Source organism: Salmo salar, chromosome 02 (assembly GCF_965601325.2).
Source record: "Salmo salar chromosome 02, fSalSal1, whole genome shotgun sequence".
NCBI lineage: Eukaryota > Metazoa > Chordata > Actinopteri > Salmoniformes > Salmonidae > Salmo > Salmo salar.
The window spans coordinates 42232912-42252323 of record NC_138292.1 but is presented as its reverse complement, the minus strand read 5'-3'; the positions used below and the strand labels follow the sequence as shown (position 1 = coordinate 42252323).

At 41.6% G+C, this 19412-nt stretch overlaps 1 protein-coding gene across 1 annotated transcript in view; it reads left to right on the top strand.

Annotated features, from left to right (window-relative positions):
• Positions 1-8635: 8635 nt before the first annotated feature.
• LOC106583195 (glutamate receptor ionotropic, kainate 3) overlaps positions 8636-19412 on the top strand; it is a 125460-nt gene continuing 114683 nt past the window's right edge. The window contains exon 1 of the mRNA XM_082963131.1: positions 8636-9534. Coding sequence (XP_082819257.1) covers positions 9420-9534 — 115 coding nt within the window. The 5' untranslated portion in view covers positions 8636-9419. The remainder of the gene's footprint in view (positions 9535-19412) is intronic.

Sequence of the window (19412 nt, the reverse complement as noted above, 5' to 3'; positions counted from 1 at the left end):
ACATCGCTGCAGTCCAGGGTCAAGTATATTTCAGTCAGGGGAGTTCTCTGAGATAATTAATCGCTCCTTGATTAATCTCGACAAGGTCGCCAACCATCCCTCTCAAGTGTCCTTTTCATGCAATCGACCATAGGTCCTTATGTGGCACACATGCTGCTATTTTACCAATGACCTGACATTACATTTCACGTAATGTAATCACTGTGAGGAAACCAGTGGTAGAAATACATAATTTGAGAAACTAATCAATGATTTTGTAGGTCACTGGTGTCAGCTCCTGCACAGCAAACATGGCCTCATTATGTCTTGAAGCTACGCTGCTGGTATGTTTGGATATCATACTGAAATCGGGATTCTCATCTATAACCTTTTGGATTGAAACCCTCGCAGCATTCATTTCCCATCTCCCAGACTGTCTGGATGAATGATCAGGCCTGTGATTGTCTGCCCTCCCACCACAGCACAACACATGTCAGGCGCGCCACATAGATCTTCAGCTCATTCTCCAGCTCCGAGCCAGAACGGGCCTGAGCCCACAGTATATAAATGTTGTGATCAGAGACAGAATTTGGCCAATTCCTCATAACCTCATCTGCAGATGGCACGTTGCCTTGAATCATACGTTACGAGGCCACGGCCAGCGTTCAATCTATCAACAGTGAGCAAAGTAGTAGGACAATATTGCTCTAGTAAAGTTGAAGAGAGTAAATCGACATTTAATTATCTGTCTGCCCACTAAAGCGGCAAGGACGTTATGGCAGGGTGATAGAGTCGCCACAAACCCACAGCGTTGACAGGCTTACAGTATGTGTTAGGGAGGTGAAGCACAATAGTCGTGGTTCAGCGTGACCATACTAAACAATGTAAATAAAATGCTATTTTTGACCATGACAGACATAGGGTGGGAAATTATTGAAAAGGTCTGGAGGGAGACACTATGGGCTCTTTCTCAATTATTTTAGTTCTATATTCCTCACATCCTCTCTCCTTACCTCCTTCTCAACATGCATTGGCAAATAAGTTCAGAAAGGAGGGATAGAGGGGACAAGGCCTTTATCAAGATGTATAGAAAGATATAGAACTAACACTGCCTGAATGTGCGTCCATAATGCAGCATAATGCAGCATATATCCCTTAGAATCCAGGGTCCAGTGACTGTCAACCCAAGACCTTAGCCGTTACGGCAAGAAATCCGGACCTCTTGACAAGGTTGCCTGGTGTTGTGTAAGTTCGCTACACTACATTGCCAAACAGTATGCAAAGAAATGACCATATCAGTCAGGCTAAACATACTTTGGAATTTGCAGGTCATAACTTTTTTAATATTTAAAAAAAAAAAATCTAAATCTCACATTAATATAACTTCCAAAATATTTTTTACAAAGTGCCAAGATGGAGGCACGGTTGCTTCTAAACAGCACCCCCTGTTAGTCATCTAGTGTATATATAAATCATTGGCTTTACAAGGTATACATCCAAGTGAAGACTACCAAATAAAATATTCCCAAAATGACTTTGTAAACCAATATTCACTAGTGTTTTAATGTTTTACCACCCTTTTATTTTTGTTTGAATCTCATTTCAATTTTCTTTGGGCCCAAAACAATTTCCATTTAAGGTCTGGATAGTAGATTTTGTTGCAATTGATGAAACCAATCATAAGATTGTGTTTTAAACCACTTCACAACACCATTCAAAGTTTGTCATCAAAGAAGTGGTTTCTTTCAAAGGAGACGCTCGAAAAACCTGACACCCAATTCATAACCATATTAGACTGTAGTCTTTCTGAAAGCCGGGTTCCTATTCACCTTTTGTTGTAGGGAGATGTTCGATCTCCAACATTATCTTCTGCCTGGTGGTGATGCCTTTTACTATCTTCTTAAAGAGAGAATGAAAATCAATGAGAACAAATGTTTCACATGATTCATTTTTGCAGCTCAATAGCAGCTCAGCAATTTCTCAAAATAATTATGAACAATCTAACACTGTGGATTGCACATCTCGTCCTAGCCAATCCCAGGCCTGGGTTATAAGTATCCACTGAAAGGTGCCTTGGGAGAAACATTGATCGTGTCTTTCTATTCTGTTACCGTCACTCAAAAATAAACAAAATGTGCTGATCAATCCAGTCAACTAAGTGCAGCACTTGTCGATGTTTCTGGTTTTACAATGGGGACTTGGTGTTTTCTGAACCATTAGCTATGACTGACTCTCCTGACAAGTAATTGATCGCAAAAGTCTGCTAGCTTGTAAATGCGAAGGCAATCATTTCACAGGGAAAAAAACAGGACAGAAGCACACTCAAACTGTCGTCATATCTGAACGTGTGACTTAACAGGTGTCAGGTTGAATTAGCTTTTAATTTACTGCTTGGCCGATGTGTAATGATTTTTGGTCATATAAGGTAGCCTACACAGGCTGCCCAGTAACACCACAACAGTAGTGTTCATACAGATTCTGACCAAAACCCCAACCCCTCATACATAAACTCTGATGTATATAAACTCTGGATTGTTGATGGTACAGGTTGAAGTCAGAAGTTTACATACACTTAGGTTGCAGTCATTAAAAATTGTTTTTCAACCACTCCACAAATTTCTTGTTAACAAACTATAGTTTTGGCAAGTTGGTTAGGACATCTACTTTGTGCATGACACAAGTAATTTTTCCAACAACTGTGTACAGACAGATTATTTCACTTATAATTCACTGCATCACAATTCCAGTGGGTCAGAAGTTTACATACACTAAGTTGACTGTGCCTTTAAACAGCTTAGAAAATTCCAGAAAATGATGTCATGGCTTTAGAAGCTTCTGATAGGCTAGTTGACATAATTTCAGTCAATTGGAGGTGTACCTGTGGATGTATTTCAAGGCCTACCTTCAAAATCAGAGCCTCTTTGCTTGACATCATGGGAAAATCTAAAGAAATCAGCCAAGACCTCAGACAAAACAACTGTAGACTTCCACAAGTCTGGTTCATCCTTGGGAGCAATTTCCAAATGCCTGAAGGTACCACGTTCATCTGTACAAACAATAGTACGCAAGTATAAACACCATGGGACCACGCAGCTGTCATACCGCTCAGGAAGGAGACGTGTTCTGTCTCCGAGAGATGAACGTACTTTGGTGCGAAAAGTGCAAATAAATTCCTGAACAACAGCAAAGGACCTTGTGAAGATGCTGGAAGAAACAGGTACAAAAGTATCTATATCCACAGTAAAACGATTCCTATATTGACATAACTTGAAAGGCCGCTCAGCAAGGAAGAAGCCACTGCTCCAAAACCGCCATAAAAACGCCAGACTACGGTTTGCATCTGCACATGGTGGCAAAGATCGTACTTTTTGGAGAAATGTCCTCTGGTCTGATGAAACAAAAATGGGACCTTTTGGGCATAAAGACCATTGTTATGTTTGGAGGAAAAAGGGGGATGCTTGCAAGCCGAAGAACACCATCCCAACCGTGAAGCACAGGGGTGGCAGCATCATGTTGCGGGGGTGCTTTGCTGCAGGAGGGACTGGTGTACTTCACAAAATAGATGGCATCATGAGGTAAGAGAATTATGTGGATATATTGAAGCAACATCTCAAGACATCAGTCAGGAAGTTAAAGCTTGGTCGCAAATGGATCTTCCAAATGGACAATGACCCCAAGTATACTTCCAAAGTTGTGGCAAAATGGCATAAGGACAATAAAGTCAAGGTATTGGAGTGGCCATCACAAAGCCCTGACCTCAATCCTATAGAAAATTTGTGGGCAGAACTGAAAAAGCATGTGCGAGCAAGGAGTCCTACAAACCTGACTCATTTACACCAGCTGTCAGGAGGAATGGGCCAAAATTCACCCAACTTATTTTGGAAAGCTTGTGGAAGGCTACCCAAAACATTTGACCCAAGTTAAACAATTTAAAAGCAATGCTACCAAATACTAATTGAGTGTATGTAAACTTCTGACGCACTGGGAATGTGATGAAAGAAATAAAAGCTGAAATAAATCACTCTCTACTATTATTCTGACATTTCACATTCTTAAAATAAGGGGTGATCCTAACTGACCTAAGACAGGGCATTTTTACTAGGATTAAATGTCAGGAATTGTGAAAAACTGAGTTTAAATGTATTTTGCTGAGGTGTATGTAAACTTCCAACTTCAACTGTATGTATTGGCCACTGGTCTGCCATATTGGCACTCCACAAAAGAAGCAGTACTCCATAGGAATGAATGGAATTTTACAGTATTTCAATAAAATGTTTCACGGACAAAATTCCATGTATTTAATTACTTTTTGTTGTAGTGGGGACAACAACATTAGAACTTACAAAAAATTATAATTTAAGGAATATATTTTTATATATTTTGTCTGTCATGTCCTGACCCTAGTAAGATGTCATTTTCTATAGTAGAGTAGGGTAGGGGGTGACAGGGGGTGTTTTGGGTTGTTCTATGTTTTCTATTTCTATGTTTAAGTTCTAGTTTTCTATTTCTATGTTGGGATTGTTTGGGGTTGATCTGTAATTGGAGGCAGCTGATCCTCATTGCCTCTGATTAGAGATCATATTTAAGTAGGGGTTTTTCTCTTCCTGTTTTGTGGGTTATTATTTTTTGAGTAGTGTGTTTTACTCTCTGCGTCACGGTTTGTTGCTTTTGTATATTCAAGTATTTAAGTGTATTGCATTCAGTTTCACGTTTAATAAATATGTGGATCTACGAACACGCTGCGTATTGGTCCAATCTTTCTGAAAATCCGTGACAGAATAACCCACCAACAAAGGACCAAGCAGCGTGGAATGGAGCAGCAGGTGAAATGGACTTGGGAGGAAATTTTGGACGGGGAAGGACCCAGGAGTCAGGCTGGGGAGTATTGCCGACCGAAGGAGGAACTGGAGGCAGCGAAGGCAGAGCGGCGTTACTATGAGGCGCTGTACAAGCCACGAGGCAAGTGCGAGAGGCAGCCTCAAAAAATGTTTTTGGGGGGGCACACGGGGAGATTGGCGGAGTCAGGTTGGAGACTTGAGCCAACTCCCCGTGCTTACCGTGGGGAGTGGGTGACGAGGCAAGCACCGAGCGATGCGCACTGTATCGCCAGTGAGCATTCACAGGCTGGTGCGATCTGTGCCCGCGCCCTGCATTGATCAAGCTAGGTTGAGGATCCAGCCAGAACGGGTGGTGCCAGCTCTACACTCTAAATCTCCAGTGCGCCTCCACGGCCCAGTATGTCCTGTGCCTGCTCCTTGCACTTGCCTTGAGGTGCGTGTTACTAGTCTGGAGCCTCCTATGCCAGCCCCACGCATCAGGCCTCCAGTGCGCCTGCCCAGTCCGGGGTGTCCTGCTCCCCTCACTCGCCCTGAGGTACGTGTTACTAGTCTGGCGCCTCCTATGCCAGCCCCACGCATCAGGCCTCCAGTGCGCCTGCCCAGTCCGGGGTGTCCTGTTCCTGCTCCCCACACTCGCCCTGAGGTGCGTGTTACTAGTCTGGCGCCTCCTATGCCAGTCCCTCGCATCAAGCCTCCAGCGACGCTCCCCAGTCCGGAGCCTCCAGCGACGCTCCCCAGTCCGGAGCCTCCAGCGACGCTCCCCAGTCCGGAGCCTCCAGCGACGCTCCCCAGCCCGGAGCCTACAGCGGCGGCCTTTAGCCCAGAGTCTTCAACGGCGGTTGGCGGTCCGAAGCCTCCGGCGATGGTCCATGATCTGGTTCCTTTGGACATACAGAAGCGGGGGGATCAGCGGGCGGTGGGGGTACTACGCCCGGAACCAGAGCCGCCGCCATAGACACTAGTCACCCACCCTACCCTCCCTTTGTGTTTTGTGGTTGTTTTTTGTTGTTGTTGTTTTTTTGCATTCGGAGTCTGCACCTTTGGGGGGGGTACCGTCACGTCCTGACCCTAGTAAGATGCCTTTTTCTATAGTAGGGGCAGGGCATGACAGGGGGTGTTTTGGGTTGTTCTATGTTTTCTATTTCTATGTTGGGATTGTTTGGGGTTGATCTCTATTTGGAGGCAGCTGATCCTCATATTTAAGTAGGGGTTTTTCTCTTCTTGTTTTGTGGGTTATTATTTTTTGAGTAGTGTGTTTTCCTCTCTGTGTCACGGTTTGTTGTTTTTGTATATTTAAGTGTATTGCATTCAGTTTCATGTTTAATAAATATGTGGAACTACGAACACGCTGCATTTTGGTCCGCTCATTCAAACAACCATGACATTGTCATTTTAAATGTTTGTTTAGCTCACATAATATAATTTAAAGATATGCATTAAGGTGTCTGTAACAGAATAAGCGTGGCAAAAACAAATGTAGACACTAATAAATGCATTTCTATAGCTTAAAAAATATTTTTTACGAAGTGCAAAGATGGAGTCATGGTTGCTTCAAAACAGCACCCTCTGTCATCTAGTGTATATATAAATTATTGGTTATACCAGGTTTTCATCCCAGTGAAGACTACCAAATAAAATATTCCCAAAATGACTTTGTAAAACAATATTCACTAGTGTTTTAATGTTTTACCACCCTTTTACACAACCCTTTTACCTTTTCCAATGTTGTATTATGTTTGCCAGCAGGCCATACAGGATTTAGTAATTCCTCTTTCCTTATTATTGATAACACGTCATAGAGAGAGCGAATCAAGGGGTGCCATCAGAGAAGTAGTTATTAACCCAGCATGGAATAATATGAGCATCCGCTGTTGTTTAAATTTCTACTCATTACCCCTGTTATATTCAACAAACTATCTGGCAATATTTATTTTGCATTATATTCACCACCTCTTGTTACAGAGAAGGACTTACATCTTGTCAGGGGAGGAGTGCTGGGTGATTGTGATAACAGACCTGGGTTCAAATATTTGAAGTCTTTCAAATACTTTGAAGGTTTGCTTTAGGGTGCCTGGAGTGCCAGATTGGTGGGGCTTTCACTTTTGAGACTTTTTTATTGGTTCCATTGCAACAGGCAAGCTCAATCAATTACAGCTCAAGTATTTGACATGATTTCAAATTGTATTTGAACCCAGGTCTATCTATGTGATAGCTTGCGTGTGTCCCATAGCTTCCCATAGCATCCCACCATGTCTTGGGTGATGGCACACACCTGTCTGACCATTGATCATTGTCATCGATCAGATCCATAGATCAGTCTGGATGATGGAGAGCACTGCCACAAGGCTCTCTATAGAGGGCACCCCCATACCCCCAGAATGTCTTGTTTGCTGAAGCTGTGTACATTTTGTATTTGAAAGAGCAGCAGTCAATTAATCTTGATAATGTGAGAGCAGGGCCACATAACTCACATTGATAGTCCTTGTATTGTGCCAAGGGGCCATAGATTTGCTCCCCAAGACATGAATATGCAGTGGCAGAGTCAGTTATGGTTATTTTAGCTCGCATGCCCTCTGATACAATCAGTTTGTTTTCCCCCCATTCAAAATAGGAATATAAAACCAATGGGCCAAGCCATTCTCCCATCAGTGCATTCATAAGCTCATTAAGACTAGATCGCCATTTTGCCATCTTCAGCCTGAGTATCTTCAACAGAATCTTTTAAATCCCTTTATATTTCAATATAAAAATCAAGTGCAGAGATAGAGGTAGAGACTCAGTCTAGGGATACCAACATTTCACTCTCAGCCTTTCCTTCATTCAAATATAAATTCAATTTCTCACAAGGGACAAACTGATATATTAATTTACATTTTCACTGGAGTGCTTCATGGCAGTAAGTAATACAGTACTGTGTGTCATCGAGTAGATGAATACATGTGTGATGTGACTTGATACTTGCACACAGTCACTACTGTACCTACAGCAGTGAGGAAGTGGCAGAGAGAGGGGCTGTGCACTGCAGGCGGTGGCACACTCTCTATGCGATTACAATCATGTTTCACCCACCGTCTTGTGACTGACGGCTCCATATAAAGCATGACAAATTGACAGACAGAAAGGCACTAAGCAGTTATGTGAGTTTAATGTACTCATTGACACAGACAGAGCGCTCCAAATAACCGTGATGAGCAGTCTGCTTTGTCAATGGCCCACACCCCAGACTATTATTTTCCAACATGTGCATACACAATTCAACCCGTTCAATTGTTTCCTGCTACAGGCTTTCTTTGTCATTAAACATGTTGATTAGGCCTGAAAGGAGTGAGGACATGTCTGCACTTTTTGCCTTAGAGACAACTATAAATTTGAGTAGGCGATGCTTTCCAAATGACTCAGTGGGACGTGTAGACTACTCACTGTAAGATTAAAAGGGGAAACTTTTGTAGTGTGTATCATTGTAATTGTTTAGGTAGAATTGGCAGCATATGCATGTGAAGCAATTTATTATTTTTGACACAAGTGGGGAAGTTATTTATACTGAACATTTTAATTGGTTTTCAGGGAGCATTAATCTAACCAAAAAAGTGCATCATCAACACATAGATGTAAAATAAGTAGAAATAAATAATAATTGAAAATGTAATAATCTAGTGGTATAATCTCACGTGTCAAATGTTTCATGGACATAACTGTGACCTTTGCCTAATGATTCAAGTGCCTCTAGTGGCACTATTGAATAAGACTGGTGGCGCTCGCTCTCACAACACAAGCTTTGCTCAGTACCAAAAAACATAATCACCAGTGAATCTGTCCAACCACGCGCAGGTTGTGAGTTGAACAAGCATTCAATTAAAAAAAAGTCATTCTGGTCGTCCACGGATTTTTTGTTATTGATTTTTCTAAAACTTGAAGCGCAATAGGCTATTTCTTCATTGTGCTATGAGAAAAACAGACAGCAACGACTACTGCACCATGAAGAAGCTTTTCTTAAACATTTCGAATACTTTTTCTAAATGAACAGTAATTACCATTTAGACAATTATCATCATGATAATAACTGCTATTTGGCTATATCAACATTTTTGACAAATTTCATATTTCAAATCAGCACTGATATTTTATATATTTGAAATATGTAATGAGCTTTCATGAATTCTGAAGAAACTTATTAAGAAACAGGTTTTCAAGGCTTCTTGTGGCTAACACCGGTCAGAGCATCGTTGGAGGCGACCAAAAGTACCGCAGGCGCAGTTCCCTTCCACATTTTTACGGGAATCCAGCCCGGTTGTTCTCCAGCCAGCAGACAAATAGCATCAACGGTAGGAGGGGAAGGGATACAGACTCGTGCAGGCTAATTGTAGCAGCCAGCATTCGCAGGTGTAACACTGATCCGCCTGTGTGTGGAACTGGGGTATAATCTTGAAAAGCCGTCCAAAGTATTGAGAGTGAAAAAACTGGGAGAATGTTGCACCAAGTACAATGAGCGCCCATTTGTCGCAGACACACAAACCCACATATGACTCCGTCGAATTCAAATTTGATGAGCAACACTGAAGCGTCTTTGGAATCTTAAAAAGTGGATCCCACGACTTTACAATCATGCGAAACACTTGGTTGTCTGCCCGGAGTTCGATTTTGGAATACTGGACATCGGCCATTCTATGTCTCTTTTGGATTCAGTACTCTTGTGGGATGCCTCATGTCATTCGAATAGGTAAGCGTTATAAAGTGTCTATTTATGTGTAATATGGACCGGCTATAGGTAAACAGTCAGTATCGTTCTTAAGAGTGGAAATCCTATCTATTTAGGAAAGTGAGTATCTATCTGTGCTTGTGCAGCATCTGTGGTTTTTGGAGTAACGGTCTTGCCCGTCATCTATAAAAGATATATGTTTAAGCTCTTTTCAAGGGTATGCTATCAGATGACTGTGTGCATCTAAAACAATATTGCAGAGACCCACAGTACTTTATACGACAGAGATACATTGGATTAAATGCTGTGCAACTATTGTGACTTCATGTCAGGAGGCTTCGATGCAACCACATTGTCGCCGATATGTGTAAAAATGACCCCTACCCATGCTTGTTTGTTTTTCAACGCCATTCTTTTCTTATAGGCTATTATATGTTCCCTATGTGGTTATCATGTGGCAATTGATGTTGTTGACGCGTTATAAATACATCCTACATCAATACACATGATAAGTCTTCATCTCACGTCAGTTATTCATTTTGGAGAAGGTTGACATGCTTAAAAATGCTTGAAAAAGTAGAGAAAGTTTGCATAGCAATACAACATAAGTATGCACAACCCAAACATATTATTTGTACTTAAGAGGGCAAATAAGGAACAACAACATATATTAAGGGGCCGGTGTGCTGAGATGGCACAGGTGTCGCCTGCCTTGGACAGCCGCATGACGCGTACTGTAGGCCTATGGAATGAAGGAAGTTTGTAAGCAACTCATGCGTTGATCTCTAGTGCCTTTTTTCAAAATCTTTCCCCTTTGCTTTACGGTTAATGTGATGACACAAGTGAGCGCGTGATGCTGCCTCTGTCTTTTGGAATCACTCCAAGTAAAACAATGTGAGAATTCTCATTCTGAGCGCGGAGATGTGATGAAACGTTTTGTGCGGCGAGGAGAGAGGGACAGAATGAAGATCAATACGTTTTTGTCCCAAGGCAAATCGCTTTTGACAAGTGGCTCGGTGCCATGCAGGACAATTACTCAAAATGGCATTAGCCGAAATTAACGTAGCTTTACAAGGCTCAATGTAAACGATGGAGAGCAATATGACAGGGCCCTGGACAAATGTGTGTCATTTTGTCTTAACAGATAACCTAACAAGTCATTATGTAAAATAGTGAACAAACATATAAGAATATAAAATATAGTTTTCATTTTTACAATTTTACCATTTATTTCGCCCAAATCCAATCCATTTGTTTTGAAAGAACAGGCAGGCATATGTCTTACAGTAAAATATGTGTTATTACATAGTTATTAGGCTACATCATAGTCAAGTTTTTAACCTGTCAACAAAGAACCACTAAGACAGCCATATAGGCCATACAGTACACATTATAAATAATCAAATATTTTGATAAATAAATGTTGATTTCTGGTAGTTGAAATGAGTAGCCTATATATGTATTCTTTCCTATACAAATTATTAGAAAAATATTGAGAGCAAACCAAACCATGATGTCTCACAAGAAAACGATGCATGGTATTGAGTATTACAGATGAGGTTTGTCATCACTTATTCTGGCTGGGCATGTCTTGATGATTGACTGCAGCATTGTGAACAGCTATGACATTGTTGTGGAGAGTTGTGATTTCGTAGATGCTGTGTAGAGTCTGCTTTGTTTTAGTGATGCAAATTGAAGAATTTTGTCAAAATAACCTTTTTTTTCTAGTACCGCAGCACATACAATGGAGTCTGAAAATAGCCTGTGACAGGTCTTGTTGTTGAAATGCCACAGAGCTGAGACAAATTTACCTTGAAATGTGCTACAGCTGCACTATTGCCTTAAAAAAAATATATTATTTATATTTTTATTCTAGTCCAGGTGCAGTTCTCTCTGTATACATGAGTTAGTCTTTTGACAAAAGGCAGATGAGGATGTGCCAAGAAAATGTGCTGAATTTGAGTTGATGTCCACATGAACAAAAACATACAAATGCTTTAGAACAGAAAAATGAAATGCATGAAAATGTGTCTGAATGTACAGTCTGAATGTGTGTGTGTGTGTGTGTGTGTGTGTGTGTGTGTGTGTGTGTGTGTGTGTGTGCGGGTTGTGTCTGCTGTGCTTCTTAGGCATATTTTATACGTTAATAATATAGTGACATCTATGTCAATAACACTGTGTCTCTGTGTAAATCTGAATTTTTAAGTTCACTTCTGAGTGCCTTTTAATGGGTTTGTATATCTGTCTGCACGTAATCTACTGTATGTTTGTCTGTGGCAGGACTGCCCAACCCTCTTCCTGGAGATGTACCGTCCTGTGGGTTTCCAGTCCAACCCTAATTTAACACACCTGATTCTACTAATTAGCTGCTCAACAAGACCTTAACTAGCTGAATCAGAACTGCTAAATTAGGGTTGGGCTGAAAACCTGGGGTTGGGCAGCCCTGGTCTGTGGGCATCATCACATGCTCATGTATGGTATGTGTTATCCTAGGCCTAGACTTTATGTGCATACGGGGTGTCAATTGGCAGTCGCCATACCCTAGCTCCACATCAACAATTAAACATAGGCTACTAAAATCATTCCAACCCTGATTAAAAGCCAAATGCAGATTAGTATAAATTAGTAGGTTGACTTTAGGACCATGCGGTAGCCTGGCTGGCTGGAGAGCGCATCAATGAAGCTGCATGGAACAGTGTGTAAAGATGGCTGCAGTAGATGGCTTTGGCTAGGTAACTGCTGTTTGACTTGACATGAAACTAAACTAGAGTTTTAATCCCGGTGCATACCAGCGAATTCTTGTATAACGTGTTTGTAGAGTGTTAATAAGGATCCGCCCCTTTTTTTTTCAAATTTGCGCCTAAAATGACATACCCAAATCTAACTGCCTGTAGTTCAGAACCTGAAGCAAGGATATGCATATTCTTGATACCATTTCAAAGGAAACACTTTGTTTGTGGAAATGTGAAAATAATGTTGGAGAATATAACACATTAGATGGTAAAAGATAATGCAAAGAAAATCATCTTGGATTTTGCAAGAGAAAGGCCATAATGTATTATTATGTCTATGTCCTGGGAAATGTTCTTGTTACTTGCAACCTCATGCTAATCACATTAGCCTACGTTAGTTCAACCGTCCCGCGGGGGACCCACCGATCCTGTAGAGGTCCCCTATTGACTGAGGGGAGTGAAACTACAGCAAGAAGGTGATAATGTCTGGAGTCAATTTAGCTTGCCATACCCTCGGTTTAGCTGAAATTACTCTGCTGTGTGCATGTACATTATGTGTGACGTTAAGAGAGTGTATCCGTGAGTATGTGTGTGAGTGTGTGTTGTGCTTGTGATAGAGTATACTATTCACACACTCACACTCTGGGTCAAAGCCATTTATCAACAGACCACCAGAGGGCCCTGTTGTAGTTCATGGTCGCCGGCCAGCATCGAACAATACCTTACAATACCAATCAAGCAAGCAACATTCACTGGAAGTGGGTGGTGGTGGCGGGCCAGTAGCGTGGGGTGTTCTGTCTGTGCAGTGTCTGCTCTTCGTTAGGTAGCCTAAGCAGTTCTCTCCAAGTACACCATCTGTGTAATGGTGGGCATCCAAGGTGGAGTTGTTTCCATTGATTTGAGTGCTTTTACAGTGCATAGCTCCATACTGAGGGCCAGATGGTCAATCGCACTCCTTCTGCAGGCCTGTAAACGTCTGAGGGAAGAAAAGAGAAAATACTCTTTTTACTGTATCTAGGCCTATTGTATTCATCCTAACCTTCAGTGTTCTCCCTCTTCTCTTCTTTTTCTTGTCTTTGCTAAACAAGTAGTGCTCATACCATCATTTCTATGGTATATAGATAATGTATAGGATAGAGTGATTTTAGTATATTTTTGCTAGGCTACCCTGGTTGACAATGAGGTCTGGTTTTAGCTTAGGTGGAGCTCAGACGCTGATTGTGTCTACCGGTGCTCATGAATAAATGAATTCTCTCAGTCATACGTGGAAACAAGGACCATGTTAAACGGTGCAACACTGTATAAAAGTCATGAATGCAGACATTTGTTTGTGCTTTGTCAGAGACTGTCTGTTTCTCTAAAGCATGCCATTGAGAAAATTCTAAACAAATCGAGACATGATCTCTTTCAAGGACAGTCTCGCAATTCTTGCATTCTAACTACCTGCTACTCAAAGTGCTCTGAACAAATTAAGGGAATCGTTCACCAACATTAGCACATTATAAGATCTGATGACTATATCGGTAATGTGTTTTCTGACCCTCCTTTTGTCGAATTCTCGTGAGAGATTCTCAGAGATCAATTGTTAAACTCTGATTTACCACCCCACAATATCCCTGCACAACGTCTGTTTGCGCCTCTACCGGATGGAAACTACAAGTGTAGATCCCAATCAAAGGTGTTATCACGTGCTCCACTAAGGCAGTTATTTGTCTTTTAATAACTTCTCCTCGTGGTAAAAATGATGTGGGTAAAACAAAGCGCAATTAAAAGTACGACTCCCGGAGCATCGTAGCACCATTGGATGCAAAAACACGATTTACCCAGTTGCGGCCCACTTTTTTGGAGCGAACCATTCAATTTCGTCCCTACATTATATCGGCATCGAACATGTCACCCTCCCTAGGAGAGGGGGTGACCTCGATAATTTATTCAATGAGAGGCTGCCTGGATCTTTAATTTAAAGACACTTGCTTCCTTCTGTGTCAACGTAGACTTTGATCTGAAGCCATTCTTGTGATTATTGTGATTTTGCTATTCATTGTAAATGTTTTGTAGGCCTATGTAGCCAAATTGTATCTATGATCGTATGCGAATCATTCGTGTTTTTTGTATGTGCTGTTTATATCTGAGAATTAACCAATGATATCAGGCCACACCCGGCCATGATTACATACACCTGTGTGTGTCCTTTGACTCTATATAAACTAGTGACCCGCAGTATTTGTCAATAATACCCAATTATTGCATCTGAACTCTTAGAGTTTGCGGCTCTCCTTTTCTTTTTCAAGTGTTCTACTGCCCCTAGCCAGTACCTCTCCGAAACAGGTGTGCGTTTCTTTCACCTCCAGATTTCTCTATAGCATCCTGTCTGACTTAGGGTCTAAAGCTTTACATCCAAAGCTATAGTTGTTCATTTTGTCCAGTCCAGTTCGTAGAATATGTTGTTGTGCTTAAGATCCTGGACTTAGTCTTTAAATAATGCCAACTTCAATGGATGCCAATGGTTATGTAACAAATTCAGCCAACCACTGAGCTTTGAGCATACTTCATTTGACATGAGGTAGGCTATAGCACCCATTTTAGAATGTAAAATGACAAAATTTACGACAGTTAGAGGGAAGTTACTGAAAGCTATGTGATGCAATGGAACTATATAAATACCTGAACAGCCGGTAACGGAAAATATGGATTTTTCAACAGCTTAGAACAGTGCCAATGATTTTATAAATATATATTATGGATGACTCACTCTCATGCCTCACTGTCATAGAGCAGCCAATGCTTATGCTGAAAACCAATGAAATTACAAACCAGCCCACAAGCCATTTAATAGATACTTATAGTTATGCTTATTTAATTTTTGTTGGAGGCAGAAGATTGATTAAACTAATTTATAGTCTCTTGTCTTTTTTATTTCTTAATGCTGCTTTTCAGAGCCAGACAGGGATGTATTGAATATTCAATTACTTTATCTACCTAATACTTCATCATGGCCAGTTAATCAATCTTCCTCATGATATGACATCGCTTTCATTTCTTTTGCTCCCTTTTGCCCCTCCTCCTCAAACAGCCGGTGTCTGCGTTGTCATTTTGTCTCCCCAAATGTAATTTATGCTTTGGGGAAAACACTACCTAAATACATTTTCTGTGTGAAATAACAGTCGAGAAGTCTGAAGATGTATTTGCTGCTGTATGCAATGTGACTGTTCCAAAGCCACACTTCTGTGAGGAGAATTAGAGCTGCGTTCGCTAGCTGCTGCTCGGTTGAAATTCTCCAAACACGATGAGTCACTTCAGAGGCTGGTCTTTATCCCTCCCAACCAGAACATGTTCTTCATGTGATTAGCCTCTCCAGAATACAGGCGAGAAGGAGAGCGCTCTCCGTTCACACTCTCTCACACACACACACAAACACACACTTGCCTAGATCCTCCTCACCGGGGTTCACGCAAACTTCTCATTTTAAATGACTCGCAAATATTTCAAGAGGCTGCGAAAAGGGCCGTGATATAGTACTTCGCTTCTATTTATACAAAAGTTGAACTCAAGGCCGTGTGCAAAAGAATTCACCACAGAGTTCCGACAACAGAAAGAAGAGAGAGAAATAGTTGTGCTAGACAAAGAAAGGCAACAGCGAGTGGTGAACACATCAACAGTTGTGTGAAGTTAAGATGGCCATCAATTGCCAGAGTGGAAAACAAATATTTAATTTTCATGTAAATGTAATCTGTCCCTAGACAGAAGAGGAGAAGGCAAGCAGGTAGAATCCTCTTGGCAGAGAGCTAGGCTAGCAGCCTGGGAGTTGTTGTGGTGCATACGAACAAAGACTGTGAGAGGTCACAGTACAATTGTATCCTGCGAGAGTGGGCTCCTTTGATGTGTGTGATGCAGGGATCTCTGTTAGTGACGCAGAGAGAGAGGAGGAGATTGAAAGGGAAGAAGGATACAACAGTTATTCAACCTGTACAAACACACTTCACTCGCCCACACAGGCACAATATACACAACGTCTTCACTTAATAACTCATGCCAGTGGGCTACTCTCTCTCTCTCTCTCTCGCTCTCTCTCTCGCTATCTCGCTCTCTCTCTCTCGCTCTCTCTCTCCACCCATAGTGACTCTCTCACTCTCACTCACTACACCCATAGTGACACTTCAACTAACACACATAAACGCACGCTCACAAAAACTCCATCCACAAACTCACTCCAGAACATATGTCTGGTCTCACAGGGGCTCTTGTACACAATCCAATTCCATTCGCTGTCAGCACACTTGCGGCCCGTCATTAGCTTCAATATAGCTGATGAGAAACGGCAGATGTTCATTTTGTTAAGGAGAGGGCCCTGTCTCAGAACGTGTTGTTTCCAGTTCTCCGCTGTCAGCAGGACACACTGTTTCTGCTCCATAGGAGACAAAATGTTACCCTACAAACAAGCAAACACTCTAGGCAATATACTGAAATATAGGGCTACTGTTAGGAATTTTCATATTAATGTGTTATGAATCCATACATATGTCAGCTTGGGTGACATATAACTACAATGGTTAAATGTCTCTATTTTGACATAATCTAATGAGATTCTAATGAAAGACAATAATAGGAAAGGTTTAATAAAATGCATTATGAAAACGTTGACGAGGTCAACAAGAGGTCATACAGAGACACAACGTGTCAACACCAAGATGATTATATGCTATACTTAGCAACAAACGGTCTCAAGAAAGTGTACATCTGCCGTGTACATTAGTAGAGCTGTTGTATTATGCATGCTAGATAATGATTATTAAATCAAAAATCCATTGAGGATTAATGTAACGGATATCTCTAACAGTAAGGTAACCCTATGACACAGTAGGGCCTTTTAGCTACACAGCTAGCCTAGCTGTGTTCCCACACCAGATGGTGTTTTCATATCATACTACAAAGTGTGCGCTCCACAGTGAAAGATTGGCGGCAAGCATATGCTTCTGATAACTATTTCAGTAAATAATACTGAGCAACCCTCACATCAATGCGTCCGTCTAGTTCTGAAGAAATTAGCCAAAAACTTGAGTTTGGGCAGGAGTTTTATTGAGCAGAGTTTCAGTATTCACTGTTGATGCTTTTCTAGATTATTCTTCTGTATTCGGTATGAAGAATTGAGGTAATGTATTGAATTGAACATAACCAAAAACTGCTTGCACGCATGTGGAAGTCAGGCAAATGGCCAGCTGATAAAGTCAGTTAACCATCTCCCTGTCTCTCCCCAGCAGCCTTCTGGGACTAAATGTCATTATAGCAGCCGGATGTGTGCTTTCCTGGATTTGACAGTGTTTTAAAATTAATGGCTTGTCAATGTTTTTTGGGGGGTTGTAAATGTTGCTGTACCGAGGCAATGAATCAAATTTCCTGCTTTAGCCATTTGTCTTTATTACGTGCCCTTGTCCTTTCAGTTTGACTCCTTCTCTCAGCCTCCGGGTTCTGCTGGAAAAGTCAAATCAAATTAAAACAGACAGGAAACCTTGATCACCAGCCATTTTATTTTGTGGGTCATGGAGCTCTATAGCATGGTTAATTGGAACTGATCTTGTTGGTGGAACATTTGGCAGGTATTTGTTACATTTCAGTGCAGGGAGCAATTTCTCTTTGGATTTGTAAATGTGCACCCATGAATGCGCCCAAGCACAACATGCACACACCAAGATGTGTTCACAGAGGGGTGGCAGGTAGAGTGTTGGGCCAGTAACCGAAAGGTCACTGATCTGAATCCCCAAGCCGGCAAAGTGGAAAGATCTGCCATTCTGCTCTTGAGCAAGACACTTAACCCACAAAAACAACTGCTCCCTGGGCTCCGATGACGTGAACATCGATTAAGGCAGCCCCCCGCACCTCTCTGATTCAGAGGGGTTGAGTTAAATGCGAAAGTCACATTTCGGTTGAATGCATTCAGTTGTGCAACTGACTTGGTATCCCCTTTTCATTCCAATCCTACACATGCATACACACACAACACACACAAAATGCACACACCGCTATGGTCTCCCATTATTTCTCCCTCCACGCTGCAGTATAAGCGAAAGAGAGCGAAAGAGAGAGAGAGAAAGAGAGCGAGCAAGAGAGAGTGAGAGCGCACAGACGCAGCTTGGGAGACTCTTATTTAGTTTGTTAATTAGCTTGAACCTTTTGATCCAAGCAAGATAAAAACAGAGCCTTTATTTCATCGCCTTTCAAATAGGCATTCAACGGAGCAGTTTCCCCTGCCTTCTCTATAAAAATACTGCCTTATCTGTCCACGGACTGTGTATACTGGTGTAACTATGCAGCTCTAAGACACTCCTTGTTACACAGGCATTACAACAGCGAGACCTTTTCTTCTCCTCTTTATAGTAATCAGGATTTGACACCGAAGGTATCAGTGGCCTGCACGGGTTTAAATCCTATTTAGCTTGGCAATGTACAGGGCGTGGTATGATTTCATTCTGCCCTTTTAATCAGGCACGTTATTGTTATGGGTGTGAGGCAAATGTCAGGTCTGGTCGTGTGATTCCTTCCCTGCATTGTGTGTGAGGTTTTATGGCTGGGGGGGAGGGGTGTAATGTGTGTGTAGTGTAGTGTAAATGTGTGTATATGTGACTTGTTTCAGGAAACTAGGCGTGTGTCACTACTTCACAGTAGAGTCATTTGAACGTAAACTTTTTGTTATCAAATTTCATTTTTTGGCAGAAATGCCTTCTGGAACATGTGCATTTTCATGTGCCTTAATAACAAAATAACAAACTTGTATGCCATCTGTAACTACAAATAACATTGTTATATAACAAGCCTAGTAGGTTCAGCCAAAGAAAAAGTCAGGAACCGTCCCGCTAGCCATGACTGGCTGATATAATGGATGGGCTGGACATGCCGAGAGATGAGTTGGAGCACGGTTCTGTCTATAACATGATCTGGTTAATACAGTATGTGTAGGTAATCCCTTCTAAAGTAGCTTTTTTTTTAAGATATCATGTAATAGATCTGCAATAGTGTTGCTCTCCCCTTTCTGGAATGAGAGTATGATAGCTAAGGAGGTGGAGAAAATTCTGGCATTTGATTGCAAATATGCAGAGGGAGTATAATACAGCTGTTTCCGGATTACATCCTCAAACTAAGGGCAACCATGGCCTCCGTGACAGAGGGAGGAAA